At 40.4% G+C, this 17,569-nt stretch overlaps 1 protein-coding gene across 1 annotated transcript in view; it reads left to right on the top strand.

The window, feature by feature from the left end:
- Positions 1 to 17,569, top strand: part of KPNA3 (karyopherin subunit alpha 3) — an 88,436-nt gene that overhangs the window by 55,194 nt on the left and 15,673 nt on the right. Inside the window, exons 7-12 of the mRNA XM_054015042.1 lie at positions 3,632 to 3,717; positions 9,154 to 9,240; positions 9,627 to 9,796; positions 11,160 to 11,204; positions 13,017 to 13,148; positions 17,202 to 17,330. Coding sequence (XP_053871017.1) covers positions 3,632 to 3,717; positions 9,154 to 9,240; positions 9,627 to 9,796; positions 11,160 to 11,204; positions 13,017 to 13,148; positions 17,202 to 17,330 — 649 coding nt within the window. The remainder of the gene's footprint in view (positions 1 to 3,631; positions 3,718 to 9,153; positions 9,241 to 9,626; positions 9,797 to 11,159; positions 11,205 to 13,016; positions 13,149 to 17,201; positions 17,331 to 17,569) is intronic.

Raw genomic sequence — 17,569 nt, 5'->3', positions numbered from 1 at the left:
CCAAATTGCACAATCACAGAATCATGGAGTCCATGGCTCTGATTGGGGAGTTGGGGCAGTTCATAAACCCTCAGCTATCGTTTCAGACTCTCAGGCAGGCATCACTGTATTTGTTTACACTTGCTTTGAGTTTTCAAGGTTACTTCTGCAACCATAAATTAGAAACATTTTTAAATGCAAACAGATTTTGGATGCCGTTCTGCAGCTGCAGAATCATAGAATACACAAGGCCCTGCTTGTGACTTGCTCAGCAAACCAGCTATTATGGAAATGCCTGGTAACAATTTCATAATTAGGGTTGCATTATAAAATGGGCTATAAGCGCCCATTTTTCTGCAAAAGTAGATGTCCAACTGGTGTGACATTTCACACAGTTGATTTTTGTCCATTTTCTGTGTAGTTTTTTATGGCTTCTTTGTAAATTTGTAGTAGGGAGTCTTTGAAATTGGGATCTGGATGAAATTTTTCCTGGGCAGTTCTTTTATTGTGATCCATATCTTTTAAAATATTGTCTACAAAATTTGAGTAGGGATATAGATCTGATGCAGTAGGTAATTAAAAACTTAAGTTGGAGTTAGGGTCATTTTTAGCTGCTCTTCATGTTATAATTGAAAGTTTATGCACTGTACATACAAACCTGACTGATGGGGAGAATGGGGAACTGAGTGCACAGAAGCCTGATTGATGGAGGTTGGGTGCATGTAAAACCTCCACTAGAAGCCATGATTTACTGTCACTTTCTCGTACAACAGAAGCGATTCTGCACAGCTATTGTCTGTTAGCAGATGCTCTTTTAACCTTTTTGTGTCCACAATACCCATTCCTTTCCTACACCACCTCGAATTAAGAATGAACATATCTAGGAAGCTATTTCACAAAAAGCTCCAAGAAGCAGTTAGGGTTGCTACCTGTGCAACATACCTGAAACAAATCAGTGAAAGCAAGGAAATGAAAAGTTAAGTCATCTAATACTACATACCCTGTACTCCTCCAACCACACGCACACATCTTACGATTATCACAACTACCATACCCTTCACTGCAACCTTAATTCTGCCCCCTTGTATAAATGCTAGCCCTCCATCACTCCCTTTAACCACAGTCTACACACAACTCTTTACCAAATTACTACTGTGTATTTGGCTAGGCACATGTCAGATGCAACATGCATGGTCTCAGGGAAAATAAATACTCTATATACACTCATATTCCTAGCTGATCCACAGAGCTTCTTTAACAGGCTATATTCCCCTGCTCTTGTTGGTGGAAGTGTGATGGTATTTTACTGGCAATCAGTGATATGGGACAGACCAGTTCTGTGATGCTTTTGCATTACAATGCTCCTGTGACAAATTTATTCTGAACTTTGTCCTTTCATTAATCTCATCAAATAGGGTCTGTTGTAGGAGTTCGTGTTTTTCTTTTTTTTTTTTTTTCCTTTATCTTTTTCTCTCTCTCTCTTTCTCTCTTCAGTGCCATATCCTCTAACACACCACATGCTAACGGTCTTCCATCTCACTACGTCTTGGGTCAGCCTCTTTTTCCTTCAGTCTTGATATTTTGGACTCTTCTTACCCACATAGTTGCCAGGACTGTGCTTTATATGACCAGTCCGTCTGTTTGGTCCAGTTATTCTGTAATTTAGTGAGCATAAATACGCTGTTTATCTTAGGCCATCCAAAGTAGTCCATTTAGAGATGGTTATTTCTAAAAATAAGTCAAAGTTGAAACTGTGCTATGTTTTTTTCTTCCTTTCAGATGTCTTCTTTTTGAAAATAAGAAATATGCAAATGTCAAAAATGAATATAATATATATCTAATACCTTCTAGATCAGTGGTTCTCAAACTTTAGCAACCCAAGGATCCCCATTTTGATTTAAAATTTTTCATAGCTCCCCAAGCCGGCTTTTAATTTTCCACAGGGGTGCTCAACCCCTGCTCAGGCCCTGCCCCCACTCCACCCCTTTTCCCAAGGCCTCACCCCCGCCCTCACCCCTCTTCCCCAATTCTTTCTGCCCTTCCCCGAGCACTCCCCATCCCCGCTCCTCCCACCGCCCTCCCAGCGCCTCCTGCATGCCGCTGAACAGCTATTCCGTGGTGTGCAGAAGACACTGGGAAGGAGGGTGAGGAGTTGATCAGTGGAGCCGGTGGCCCTGGACATGACTCACGGACCCCTTGGAGCTGGACAGGACTCACAAACCCCCTGGAGTACCCTCAGGGGTCTATGGACCCCAGTTTGAGAACCGCTGTTCTAGATACTTACGATATTTTACAGTGAAATTACCAACACCATGTTAGCCAATGCAACTGTTTCCTCTACCACTTATAGAAAAAAACAGACCAAACCCCACAATCCCCACTGAAAATGTGGCAAAACCAAGGACCCTTGCATCTTGCTTTCAAACATTCACTCTGTTGCACAAAGAGATTATGGGCATTCCATAATAGGTGTTCTGCTGAGAACAGCCTGCTTCTGTTTCCTCACCCCACTCTACAGGACAAACACATTGAGCTGACCAGCCCTAAAAGACTTCAGTTGCCAGGTTAAAACCTGAAATGGTCTGTATGATAATTTAAGATGTTACATGACAGTTATTTTCTCCCCTGTATTGTCAGTATTTGCTTTAACTGTGTACAAACTCCTGTTTTTGAACCAACTCCCTCCCCCCAACCCCCCCCAAAAAAACCAACAACATAGGACTGAATTTCTGTAGTGATTTCAACAAGGGCAGGGGGAATTGGAAGAAGTTTGGTTATATTTCTGGTATTTGCTCTCTGGGCCCTTTGCAGAGGCAGCACACTCATCCCTTGGGGAAAGATAATGGACTTTTCCAACTAATTAAGGAGTGACATGGCAGTGGATGGAATCCCTGGCTAGAAATATGGTGGTCAATACAATAAGTATAGCATGTGTGGTGGGGAGGAGTGTTGCAGATCTTAAAGATATGTAAGACAAATGTTTGCAGGTTTTGGAATGGCAAGTACAGGCCCATACTTCCGCACGCTTGTCACCCTCTTGTCTGACCCCTGTCAGCTCCACAGGCCAATCAGAGCTGCTTCATGTGATTAACAACCGGTCCCACAGCATGTGGAGCAACTAGTGCTCCCTTCCACTTCACTGGAATGCATGGGGTTAGAGTATGCAAAGTCAGAGCAGGCTGTGGAGTAGCAGCTCCTACCCCTCCACTCCCCACCCAGTGAAGATTCCCCCAATGATGTTACCTTCCCCCCAGGCCTCAGAGGGGGACAAAGATCCCCCAGTGCTGGTCTCTCCTCCCTCCCAAAGCTTAGGGGAAGGGGTATTTGTATCAGCTGTGTGTGGGGCAGGCTCCGCAGTGTGTGGCTATGGGGAGGTGCCTTAGTTGTGGGAGGGACAGAATCAATTGGCTTGTTTTCAGTGGTGATGAGTAGTAGATGAGGCTTTGGCAAATATAATTTTTTTTCCCATTCCCTTAAACTTCTCAATTCTTCTGAAATGTCTAGTCTTTTTTTTTAAAACTACATAATACAGTATTAAATTCTGCAATTTCTATATATAGACACAGCTAATAGCTGTAGAGGGCAACCATATAATAGCCTAACGAGCACACTTCAAATTACTGCTTGACTTAATTTTTTTTTTTTTAAACAGTCCCTCATTACAATTTGAAGCTGCGTGGGCACTGACTAACATAGCATCGGGCACTTCTGCACAGACCCAAGCTGTGGTACAGTCAAGTAAGTGCTAAAAGTTGCTCATTTTTGGGATATGTGGATGTTGCTGGGTAAAGGTGAAAAGTGTCTTCCATTTGGAATTTTTATATTAAAACCATGAAAAAGAAATTAGCAGAAAGGTGCTAGAAATAATAGTCGTGCTTTTGCTTGTAACCCTTGAGGTATTTGCCAACAATGATTAGCATTAGGAAATTGAGGCCTGAGTATGGAAGTTTGAAGAGTCCTCTTATGAGCATCACAGAAAATGTTAATTCTTTGTCACTCTTGAAAAGATATTTCCTGAAATTGAGTGCTATTACTCTCCACAGGACTAGAACCAGAAGGCTTAATGAATAATTCTTCCTACTTTAAAAAGATACTATAAATGTTACAGTTTTAAAAATGCTGTTAAATACAGATAACTGCGTTAGGGTTGCACAGTTGAAGTTAGTCAGGAAATGCAATCGTTGAAGATTTTAATAGCAGCTTTAACATGAGCACATTGTTCAGTTTATCTAGAATTCTTGTGCTCATCATGACATCTTTGTGTTATGTCATAAGCAGTGATATATGAAGTTGTGTATTTAAGCAGAGTAATAAGAATAGGAAATCCATACACATGACAGAGCCTAATTAATGATTTCATATAACTGACCACTGAGAGGCATGAGGGGAACATGTCCTCTCCCGAAATCTGGCTGGATGTCCTGCTCAGTTAATACCTGGCAGGGAAAATGCAAGGGTAGGATCAGTCCAGGTGTCTACTGCACTTTTAATGGGAGTGGAAGGGAAAGTGACTCAGGTGTCAATAGCTGTATTTTGTTTCAGGAGAGCAAATGAGAATGAAAAGTGCAATGGCTGGAGCTTCTGCTGTTTCCACAGGAAGAAAGGGGGAATAAGAAGCAAAACAGCCTCTGAGCTGCTCCTCTTTTGAGAGGGATGGGGAGTGAGGGAACAAAGGGTGCCTTGGTGCTGTTGTAGAAGGAAAGAGGCTATGCTTTTATCTTGCGCTAGCTTAGGTACAGAAGGAGCTAGGAGGCTAAAGGCTGTTGGCAATCAGAAGAGAACACCAGAAAAGGGGCAGTAGTATTAGGGGCCTCACAAAAAGAGATGGGGACTGATTATTTTAAAGAGGTAAAAACAGGGATGATTTTATTGATTTTTAGAGGGGCAGATAATGCATGCAGTGTAATTTGAAAGACCGCATTAATTTTGTTTAGGAGAAGAGGAGAGTTGATTTTTGAGAGGAGATGCATTAACTGGCTTGGTGGGAGAATAAATTTAGAGGGGGAAATTGGTGTGGAGAGATTAATTGAGCTAGAATTTATTTATTTAGGGGGCAAAGATGTGGAGGGAATAGCTGATTAGATGTGACTGAAGGTGAAGTTGAGGGGGGATGGGAATTGAAGGATTTGAATTACTTTCCTGCAGTTTGGCCTGTACCTTCCAGAGGAAAGGAGGGAAGGAAGGGGTAAAAATGGTAACTGTAAGCTGCCCCTCTCTGCCTATCTCCCATGAGCCCAGCTACCCTTTCTGCTGCAGCTTGTGTCTCAGCAGCCATGTTCATTTCTTTCTTTGCGTTTTGGTGCGGGGCGGTGGTAAGAGGGTGGTAGCTATATTAGTCTCATAATTAGATATTTTCAACAGACGGTGGTGGTGGTTTAGCCACAAGCTGCAGCTGAAAGGCCAGCCAGGCTTGTGGCAGACAGGATGTAGAAAGGAACTAAGTCCAAGGAGGAGTTTTTTTGTTTTTGTTTTTTGTTGTTGTTTTTTTTAAAGTTAACAAATATATTCAGAATATCAAAGAAAAGGTGTTTTTAACTTTCCCTTGTCCTTCCACTAGGAACTGCTTTTCATAGTCAAAGTCAACAGTTTTGAACGGTTTTTAATATTAAACTAATGAGAAAAAAGGAAAGGAACATAAACTCTGGCAAGTCAAGTGTAAAAGTATATTTAGGCGGGCAAAAAAAGAATTTGAAGAGCAACTAGCAAAAGACACACAAACTAACAGCAAAAACATTTAAGTACATCAGAAGCAGGAAGCCTGCCAATCAGTGAGGAGAGTGGATGATCAAGGTGCTAAAGGATCGCTCAAGGAAGACAAGGTTGTTGCAGAGAAGCTAAGTGAATTCTTTGCATTGGTCTTCATTGTAGAGGATGTGAGGGAGATTACCACACCTGAGTCATTCTTTTTGGATGATAAATCTGAGGTACTATCCCAGATTGAGGTATCAGTAAAGGAGGTTTTGGAACAAATAAATACATTAAACAGTAATAAGCCACCAGGACCAGATGGTATTCACTCCAGAGTTCTGAAGGAACTCAAATATGAAATTGCAGATCTACTAACTGGGTATGTAACCTATCTTTTAAATCGGGGGTGGGCAAACTTTTTGGCCCGAGGGCCGCATCGGGTTTCAGAAATTGTATGGAGGGCCGGTTAGGGGAGGCTGTGCCTCCCTAAACAGCCAGGCGTGGCCCGGCCCCCGCCCCCTATCCAACCCCCCGCCCTCCTGCTTCTCGCTCCCTGACCCACCCCCTCCCCCCCCCGCTCTCTGTCCCCTGACCGCCCCTGGACCTCCCGCCCCTAACTGCCCCCTGCCGCCCTATCCAACCCTCCCCTCTCCTTCCTGACTGCTCCCTGGGGACCCCTGCTCCATCCACCCCCACTGCTCCCTGATCGCCCCTGGAACTCCTGCTCCTGACTACCCCCCGCCGCCCCATCCAACCCCCCCCCCTCTTCCTGGCCGCCCCCCGGCCCCATCTAACCACCCCCTTCTCCCTGACCAGATATGGCCTGCAGGCCATAGTTTGCCCACCTCTGATTTAAATCAACCTCTGTTACCAGATGACTGGAGAATAGCTGATGTGACACCAATTTTTTTTAAAGACTCCAGAGGCAATCCTGGCGACTACAGGCTGGTAAGCCTAACTCCAGAACCAGGCAAATTGATTGAAACTATAGTAAAGAACAGAATTATCAGAGATCTAGATTAACACAATTTGGGGAAGAGTCAGCACTGCTTTTGTAAAGGGAAATCATGCCTCACCAATCTATTAGACTTCTTTGATAGAATCAACAAACATGCGACACAGTTGAGCCAGTGGATATAGTGTACTTGGACTTTCAAAAAGCCTTTGACAAGGTCCCTCATGAAATTCTCTTAAGCAAAGTAAGCAGTCATGGGATAAGAGGAATCAGTAACTGGTTAACAGATAGGAAACAAAGGGTTGGGATAAATGATCAGTTTTCACAATGGAGAGAGGTAAATAGTGGTGTCCTCCAGGGATCTGTACTGGGACCAGTCCTATTCAGCATATTCAAAAATGATTTGGAAAAGGGGTAAACAGTGATGTGGCAAACTTTGCAGACGATACAAAAATAGTCAAGATAGTGAAGTGCAAAGCTGACTTTGAAGAGCTACAAATGGATCTCACAAAACTGGGTGACTGGGCAACAAAATGGCAGATAAATTCAGTGTTGATAAATGCAAAGTAATGCACATTGAAAAACATAATCCCATCTATGCATATAAAATGATGGGGTCTAAATTAGCTGTTACAACTCAAGAAAGAGATCTTGGCGTCATTGGGATAGTTCTCTGGAAACATCTGTTCAATGTACAGCAGTAGTCAAAAAAGCTAGCAATGTTAGGAACCATTAGGAAAGGAATAGATAAGACAGAAAATATAATGCCACTATATAAATCCATGGTATGCCCATACCTTGAATAATGCTTGCAATTCTGGTCTCTCCATCTCAAAAAAGATGTATATTAGAATTGGAACAGGTACAGAGATGGGCAACAAAAATGATTAAGGGTATGGAACAGCTTCCATGTGAGGAGAGATGAAAAAGACAGGGACTCTTCAGCTTGGAAAAGAGAAATGCAAGTTTAGAATTTGCAGTGTTGTCAAAAGTGCAGAGAAACCATAAAATCCCAGGATCGCACCTGCAGTTTTTCTCATGTCTCAGTGCTAAAGCAGCTTTTTCAAGGATTTTGATACTATTCAGTAAGACAGTTCTCATGCAAATTATCCGAACAGGCTGTTTTCTGTCAGGCTAGACAGAGTATATGCAGTGATTTTACAAAAGGTGCAAGACTTAGATGCCAACTGTGTGCGCTCAGTGATTTTTCAGTTACTACTTCTTCAATTGTCTTTTTCCAAATCTAGTAATGTCTACTGTAGTCCTCAGAGTTATTTCCATTCCGGGTATCAAACTTGAGCTATTTTTGCTCCAGCGCCGTTGAAAAGAAAGTATAGTTAAACTTTACACTTTTTTGTGGGGGGGAACCCTCTAATTTTGTTCTCTAATTACTTAAACAGATTTTTGCAAAAATTCACCTTCTGTTGGAGGGCAGATGTGAAACATTTCATCCCGCTTCTAAAAACACAAAAGTTGTGCTATCGAAAGAAATAACACTTATTTGATCCTCCCCAATCCAGACATGCTGGCTCCGTGTTCCAGCAGAGTTATTTGGTTGAGCCATTGATTGTAAAGAAAGACAGGCAAGAATATTCCATTAAAGTAGGACCTTGTGATCCAGGTAGGATTGAATTTCACAGCACCCGAGGGAAGTGAAGTTTTTAGGTGTCAGTGTGTTGGATGTCCCTCATATCTGTTGAGCACTGTTACTAATCTTGAGGCAACTTGAACAAATTCCTTTGCAGTTTGTCTTAACTGCATGGAATTTTTCCATAGATTTTGTTCATTAATCTGTTCAAATTTTTCGGCTTACTACTACCTCATGTTAAATTATCAAAAATAAAACAATTGTGTCCACTTGGAATTTCTTTATATTGCAAATTTTCTATTTAAAAACACACTTTAATTTTCTTAGCTCTTAATATTTTAATGTTTGTAGTATTTTCTCTTGTGAGTGCTAACTCATTCACCAGCATATTAATCAGTTTTAGTTTGCCCGACGGGTCTACATGATAAAGTATGATAGTGTGCAAATGAAAAGTTTACCATTAAGACTCCTCATGCTTTCAAGGAATGGGTTATGTGAGGGGAAATGGATGGCTCAAGGGGAATAGTACCAATATGAATTCTTAAAGAGGTGGTTTTTCCAGATCATGGTGTTGAAACACATTGTCAAGGCAGCATGGGAAGCTTGTGTTTCTGCTCTGGTTATGCACCTGGTTTGTGGGTAAATAGAAGATCTCAATTTCCAGGACACTGGACTTTGTACCTTTAACTTAAAATTTTGTTTAAATGTATTGACTCCCACCTTTTGGGAGGGGAGCTTAGGTGCGGGGACCATTGTTTAACCTTTGGTTGTTTTCTGAAAGGAAACATTTTTGAGAATTTATGTATATTTCTAACTTAAACTGTAAGGTCTTAATGTCAGGCAAAGTTATGGAATTATATACATTTTAATAATAATAGACTAAAATATTGTGTACAGTTTCTTCTATGTTCCACTAACAGGGTCGAATCTTTTCATTGTATAGATGCAGTACCCCTCTTTTTGAGACTGCTTCACTCACCACATCAGAATGTTTGTGAGCAAGCTGTTTGGGCTCTTGGAAATATTATAGGTAAGTGCTAACTGTCTTTTTAAAAGTACTTGAGATTAAATCAGGGGACACATAGGAATTTTAGATTCTGACTTTTGAACATTGGCATTACCATATGAGACTATGTTTCCTCTATATTCTCTGGTTTCATATAATTTTCCACATGGCAAGAATCCATATGTATATACTAATTATTAAGTTTGGAGAGTTAGTGACTTCATTTGCTATAAGAAATTTTAATATAAATTTTATGCCTCCTAAAATATTTTTATTGAACAGCAGCTTTTGGTACTAAACTTCTGGTGAGGAAACATAGAATATCAGTATCCCAACATAAGTCATTGCATACATTTCAAGGTTTTCCATCTTTAATGTAATTTTTTTTAAAACAATTTTCATTTCTGTAGGTGATGGTCCTCAGTGTAGAGATTATGTCATATCACTGGGAGTTGTCAAACCTCTTCTGTCCTTCATCAATCCCTCCATTCCCATCACCTTCCTTCGGAACGTCACATGGGTCATTGTAAATCTCTGCAGGAATAAGGACCCCCCACCGCCTATGGAGACAGTTCAGGAGGTAAATAATTATAATAGGACTGATTTTTACACCTTATCTCTGGGCTACAGGACAGTTTTTTTTTTATGCTGCTGTATGTGCTACAAATTAATGCATGTTTTATGATGCTGCCTGGTATTAATTACCAGTTAATAGAAGTATCAAAGTGGTCTATTTATGTAATCTAATTGGAGGTTATAACTAAACTAATTATACCATTTGAGAGGGTGAATGCTGACTAATTAGTCTTCGGAAAATTTGTTGAAATAGACTGTCGAAAAGTGAAGACTGTAGAAAGTGTTAACTTGAAGAGTTAGTTTAATTTGCAGCATTTCATACTTTCACCAAACAAGAGACTACTACATACAAATAGCTATTCAAATGAAATTACTTTTAATTGTGTGAAATGTAAGTAAATGATTAAGTGGGTGTGTCATTTTAATATATATTTAAGTTTTGAGTACTTATCAAAATATATAGTGTCAGTGATATGTCCCCATTTTAAAACTGAAGCACCTGAAAATACTTGACTGCCCAGATATAAAAAAAATACAGACTTGAAGACCGTTTCGGCCAATCGTAAAAAAAGGGATGCTGGTTTACTGTGGGTTATACTACCAACCTATTTAAAGCTCTACTTTGTTTAAAAATATATTCTGATGTCTATAGTCTTTTTGAAGCAGTTTGAAGTATCATTTTAGTGCAAAATGAAGTATGATGGAACTTCAGAATTGAGAGACTGTGTAAGCAGAACACTTTTTTGTTTAAAAGTGAGAATTTACCAAACAAGGGTTTATGTATTGTAGTAAGAGTGACTTTGCTTTGGCTCTACACAAATGCATGTAAAAAAACATTTTATTTTGATCCTAGTAACTTCCCAAACAAGTGGGGGTTTTGTTGTGCTTACATTTTTACTATACCTGGTAATTTTAAACACAAGCTTTCATAAGTAGTATAGGTGCTGGAACTAGGGGTGCTGCCGCATCCCCTGGCTTGAAATGGTTTCCATCAAATACAGGGTTTACATTTTGGTTCAATGGCTCTCAGCACCCCTGATAAGTAGCTGGGAAAATCACTAAAATTTATCTTTGCTCTTAAGTTTGCTTATATTCCCTGAAATTGTTCTCTTCTCTCTCACTACTCCTTTAAAGTATAGCATTGCTGCAACTTTATTTTGCATTTGTACAAAATTCCTGCAAAATATTTAATTTTTTTATGACATTTGAGTGAATGCCATCTGTTAGGAAACATAGGTGTATAATACATGAATAAATCCTCAAACCATACTGTTCTACGTGTTCTACTCTAACTTGCTTTTACACAGCTGATGTTACTTTGTGATGGACAGGTGCCACTATAATTATTGATAGTTTATTTTTTTCAGATTTTGCCAGCATTGTGTGTTCTTATATACCATACAGATATAAATGTAAGTAAAAACAAGACAAATACCTTAAAATTTTGAGTTTTGGGATATTTTTTCTTTGTTTCTCTAGAAACAAAAATGTTTGTGTATTGTATTTAAATAGTAAACTTGTTTTGTACGTTAACCTGAGTATAATTAAGTGAACACACTACTGTCAGTATTTTCATAATGATAGATTCCGGTCATCAGGAGAGTAAAGGGGGAAGCACAAACACCATTTCTGAAATTTAGAAACCTTTTTACCCTTTACACAGTAACTATATACACAAAAGTTAGCTATTTAGGTTGAAATTTGTGAGATGCCAGATTTACATTTGCCTGTGCTCCCTTAATTCTGCCTCTTGATTGTCCTGTTTATGAAATGTATTTTAATGTGTGTATTGGAGGGGGTAGGTCCAAGGCTTCCCCTCCTAAGGTCAACCCCTGAGGGAGAGGGGGGCAGAGGGCCCCATGCCTCCCTCGCCTGTGGGTACCTCCCCCGAAGCTCCCATTTGCCACGGTTCCCCGTTCCTGGCCAATGGGAGCTGTGGGGGGCGGTGCCTGCAGGCGAGGGCAGCGCGCAGAGCCCTCCCCTCCCCAGGGGCCGCAGGGATGTGGTGCTGGGCGCTTCCAGAAACGGCGCAGGGCCCGCACCGCCACGGGGGGGGCAATCCCACAGGCCAGATCCAAAGTCCCGACCAGCCGGATCCAGCCCGCGGGCTGTAGTTTGCCCACCCCTGGTCTGGGAGGTGGTTCAGCAGTCACCTGCACAGTGTGATGTGGAGGTGCTGCTACTGTTTTGATAATGGACCTGGCTCTTTTGAATGTTCGTTTTCAGTTAATGTTTTAGCATGTTGTCAACATTTCTATGGAACACAAGTGAGAGATGGGAAATTGTGACTTCACAGTTTATAACTTAACCAAACCTAAACAGAAATTCATGGGTCAAAGAAAAAACACCTTTGTAGTTCTGTAAGATTTCTCAGCCAATTTTCAAAGGTCGTCTGCAAGCACTGGAGAGGTGAGAGCTTTTAAAAACAAAAGTTTGCAAGACTCTTCTTTAATGGAAAGTATTAGGCACCCTAAATAATAGGGATCACTACCAGCTCCAGCTATAATATAAATAATCTCTTTTCCAGAATAAACCCAGTGTATTAATATGTATGCATATATATTCATGCATCCTTCAAGATTAGGATTAAAGTCTCTGTGTGTTTACTACATTCACTTATTACTGTAGTGTAGCAATCTCAAATAGACTGCAGTAGCTGTTTAAAAGCACCAAGTAACATTGCACAACAGTTTAGAACAGGACTTGAATAAGACTTCTTCTAACTAAAATTGCAGTTAGAATTTTAGATAGGAATTAGACTGGTTCTCCGACTCAGTGCTCAACTCTTAAAACCAACACATGGTCTCTCTTAATATGACCATAAGGCAACTTCTGTCTTAATCAACAGATAGTAACTCCAGCAGTAATCCTCATCATCTAGGATTTAGGATTTCCTTGATTGTCTTCCATTGAAATACTAACCAGGCCCAACTGTACCCAAAAAGTGTTTTGTTTTTTTTTAATGAACCGCCGCCCCCCAAGTTTGTGACGAGCACATGTGATGCATTTGAACTATTGATGGAACAAATGACCATCTATTTAACCATTGTAGTTGCCATCATAACATTCTAGCTAACTGTTTCTCCTGGTAGCATTTCTGAGCTCTTCCTATGGCTAAATTGCATGCTCTTTTTTTAAAAAGACTTGTGGAGTGTTGATCACACAATTCAGATGCAGTCTTACGCTCAGTGTATAAGCTGTCTGTTCTTTTCTGCTTCCTGCAGATTCTTGTGGACACTGTTTGGGCTTTGTCCTACCTAACAGATGGTGGTAATGAACAGATACAGATGGTCATTGATTCAGGCGTTGTACCTTTCCTAGTTCCCCTTCTGAGCCATCAGGAGGTTAAAGTTCAAGTAAGTCTGGTTTTTTTATTTCACTGATAACAATTAAACAGGTATGTTAGCAACAAGAAGAAGGTCAAGGAAAGTGTGGGCCCCTTACTGAATGGGGGAGGCAACCTAGTGACAGAGGATGTGGAAAAAGCTGATGTACTCAATGCTTTTTTTGCCTCTGTCTTCACGAACAAGGTCAGCTCCAGACTACTGCACTGGGCAGCACAGTATGGGGAGGAGGTGACCAGCCCTCTGTGGGGAAAGAAGTGGTTCAGGACTATTTAGAAAAGCTGGACGAGCACAAGTCCATGGGGCTAGATGCACTGCATCCGAGGGTGCTAAAGGAGTTGGCGAATGTGATTGAAGAGCCATTGGCCATTATCTTTGAAAACTCATGGCGATCGGGGGAGGTCCCCGATGACTGGAAAAAGGCTAATGTAGTGCCCATCTTTAAAAAAGGGAAGGAGGAGGATCCAGGGAACTACAGGCCAGTCAGCCGCACCTCAGTCCCTGGAAAAATTATGGAGCAGGTCCTCAAGGAATCAATTTTGAAACACTTAGAGGAGAGGAAAGTGATCAGGAAAGTGACCAGCAGGAATTCACCAAGGACAAGTCATGCCTGACTAGCCTAATTGCCTTCTATGATGAGATAACTAGCTCTGTGGATGAAGGGAAAGCAGTGGATGTTTTATTCCTTGACTTTAGCAAAGCTTTTGATACAGTCTCCCACTATATTCTCGTCAGCAAGTTAAAGAAGTATGGGCTGGATGAATGGTCTATAAGGTGGATAGAAAGCTGGCTAGATCATCGGGCTCAACGGGTAGTGAGCAATCGCTCCATGTCTAGTTGGTAGCCGGTATCAAGCGGAGTGTCCCAAGGGTCGGTCCTGGGGCCAGTTTTGTTCAATATCTTCATTAATGATCTGGAGGATGGCGTGGATTGCACCCTCAGCAAGTTTGCGGATGGGAGGAGTGGTAGATTCGCTGGAGGGTAGGGATAGGATACAGAGGGACCTAGACAAATTAGAGGATTGGGTCAAAAGAAATCTGATGGACAAGTGCAGAGTCCTACACTTAGAATGGAAGAATCCCATGCACTGCTACAGACTAGGGACCGAGTGGCTAGGCAGCAGTTCTGTAGAAAAGGACCTAAGGGTTACTGTGGACGAGAAGCTGGATATGAGTCAACAGTGTGCCCTTGTTGCCAAAAAGGCTAATGGCATTTTGGGCTATATAAGGAGGGACATTGCCAGCAGATCGAGGGACGTAATCATTCCCCTCTATTTGGCATTGGTAAGGCCTCATCTGGAGTACTGTATCCAGTTTTGGGCCCCACACTACAAGAAGGATGTGGAAAAATGGGAAAGAGTCCAGCGGAGGGCAACAAAAATTATTAGGCGGTTGGAGCACATGTCTTATGAGGAGAGGCTGAGGGAACTGGGATTATTTAGTCTACAAAAGAGAAGAATGAGGGGAGATTTGATAGCTGCTTTCAACTACCTGAAAGGGGGTTCCAAAGAGGATGGATCTAGACTGTTCTCAGTGGTACCAGATGACAGAACAAGGAGTAATGGTTTCAAGTTGCAGTGGAGGAGGTTTAGGTTGGATATTAGGGAAAAAAAATTCACTAGGAGGGTGGTGAAGCACTGGAATGGGTTACCTTGGGAGGTGGTGGAATCTCCTTCCTTAGAGGTTTTTAAGGTCAGGCTTGACAAAGCCCTGGCTGGGATGATTAGGTGGGGATTGGTCCTGCTTTGAGCAGGGGGTTGGACTAGATGACCTCCTGAGGTCCCTTCCAACCCTGATATTCTTTGATTCTATGAATACTTTTAGTAAGTTATTTGCCCTGTGTCCTGGAAAAAAAAATTTTTTGTTGAGTGGTGAGACTAACATTTACAATCATGTTAGTTAATTAGATTTAAAACTGGATCCCAAAGGCAGTGTCCCTACTAGGAAAGAAGGCATGTTTTTGAAATGTGTTACTATCCTTGTGTAGATGGGGAAGCTTGTATTTTAATGTGTGTATTGGAGGGGATCAGTCCAAGGCTTCCCCTCCTAAGGTCAACCCCTACTAGCTAATAAAAAATTGCCATGTCTACACTACACAAACCTAAAGTGGGAGGAGATGATGGTAAGTAGTGAACTGGGGATGTAGTGAGGGTGAGAAGTCATGTTGGGGGATTGGGCCCTGCTACATTAATCCAAGGTTTTTGGTATAGAAATAGGTCTGTGCAGGTCACTAAGGTCTTGTTGAAAGATCGGTCAGGCCCTAGTTTAGTTGTAGGAAACTCTTCAGATTAAATTGTTTTCTAATATGTAGATATTTTTAATAGAATTTCCATAGCCGTCTATTTAAGGTATATGTACAATCTCCTGGTGTGTGACCTTTGTGTAAAAAAATGAATACAAGTTGTGCAAGAAATGATACCCATTAAAATGTCTTCCATTGAGTGGTTGTCAACTTCACATTCCTTTTTAAAAGTATAATGAGACTTGTGGTACCAAAATATTTTTTGATCAATTAGTATTTTTGTTTCGTCTTCTATAATCTGTAATGCATTTTTATCCAGTCTAATCTCTTTTACTTTTGCCTTATCCCTAAAATTTCAGTCTGTTTTGTACAGTGATGTCCTGAGACTCTTGGCTTCTTATCAGTTCTGCTGCTCTCGTACTTGTGTTGATTCTTCTTTTGAGCTTTCAAATCCCAGACACCTTTTTAATTTTTTTTTAATTATTAAAAATATTAAATTATAACAAAACAGATCTTCAGATAGCCACATTGTTAAGTCTTAAATAAGTTCTATGGTAGAAAAAACTTCAAGTTGATGAGAACTGAAGAAAATAAAAGTAAAACTTGAATATGTTATGTATATATGATATATGACACATAGTATTCAAACATTAATTTACCATAAGGAATATATAATGAACAATCCCTAAACTTCACTCTAATCTACAAAGGTTTGATAGATAATTTAGTAGGGCATCAGAAAGAGATTACCTAAAGGGTCTTTTCTCTCTTCCCTTCCCGCCTCCCCCCCACCCACCCACCCACCCCGCAATCTATTTATTTAACTTTGAGACTGTTTCTAGCCATTGTTCTTGCAAGGGCGAAAACCTTCAAGTTTTCCTGAATTGTAATCCTCTGTTATTTGGTGCATGTATTACCTTGGGTATAGGAAGAAGAAGAGTGGGTGCTGTATATGCTGATACCTAATCCTGGAGATAAGAATGGTTATTTTGGGACCTTTGAGTGCCAAAATAAACTCAGATGCTATAATCCTCTTTAGTAAGGAAAATTGGTATTTCCCTGTAGAAGGTAGGGACCCAATCTAGTTTAGCCAGGTCAAAAATGTGATGAAATGAAAGGATCTTTAAGATAAAATTTTCACCTTTAAAAATTTTAGTACTATGAAGCCATGGTGCAAAATAGGACCTTTTTGTGGTATCTGTATGCTTGTCATGTTTCTTAGTTCTTATTTCCTTTGGCTGTCCTGAATTTTTTTACTTAAAAAAAAAAATGAATATTTTGAATATATTGTCAGTTGTAAAACATTAATTACTTGACTAATGAATAAAGATCTAGAGCCTACTGAGAGCAATTTGAGAGTCAGTACTTAGTAGGAAGGGGAAAAATGGGGAGTTCTTGTAATGTTATTGCAGCACAGATCTGAGTTGAATAGCTGTCTGGGGAGATACAGAAAAAGCATGGGAACATTAAATGTAACTCAAATCAGACCTCTTAATTAATTGGTCTTCTCAGTCATCTTCTTCTCTTTCAGTTTCAAGTTCCTTAATCTTTCTTTTTAATAACTTTGAAATCTCGCACTCTCCTTGACTTCTGACGGAACTTTTTCACTCAAGAAAATATTTGTACTCTGCCTTTTCACTTTGCGGAGAGGTGGTTCAAGAACTCCACCTTGCTCACTCTCAGCATATTGCTGAGCCTGGTTTTGAAGATACAATGTTAAATTATATTTCGGGAAATGACTGGCTTAAAGGAACACTGTCATGGTTTTTTTTTAGTTACAATGCATGCAGTAATGTCTTATTACTTTCTTTTCTTCAAATGTAGACAGCAGCACTGAGAGCAGTAGGCAACATAGTAACTGGTACTGATGAACAAACACAAGTTGTTCTCAACTGTGATGTTCTCTCTCACTTCCCAAATCTCCTGACGCATCCAAAAGAGAAGATAAACAAGGTATATTTTGGTTTTATTTTCATTTTTGTTTTGTTTCTAGGTTCACCTTTTAGGTTGACAAAACAAAATATCTCTCCTTTTGTAGCACGTGGCAAGCAGAATTCCCAACTACTTTTTATTTATTTTATTCTTTTTAACTTTAGGGAACAGTTTAAAACAGTTTAAAACCTTCCATTAATAACCATGTCTGCATAGTGGCCACAAACCATTCTCTTCGAGATATGATTGGCAATCCCACT

Source organism: Malaclemys terrapin, chromosome 1 (assembly GCF_027887155.1).
Source record: "Malaclemys terrapin pileata isolate rMalTer1 chromosome 1, rMalTer1.hap1, whole genome shotgun sequence".
Taxonomy (NCBI): Eukaryota; Metazoa; Chordata; order Testudines; family Emydidae; genus Malaclemys; species Malaclemys terrapin.
Note: the sequence above shows the minus strand (reverse complement) of the source record. Positions and strands in the feature narration are given on the sequence as shown.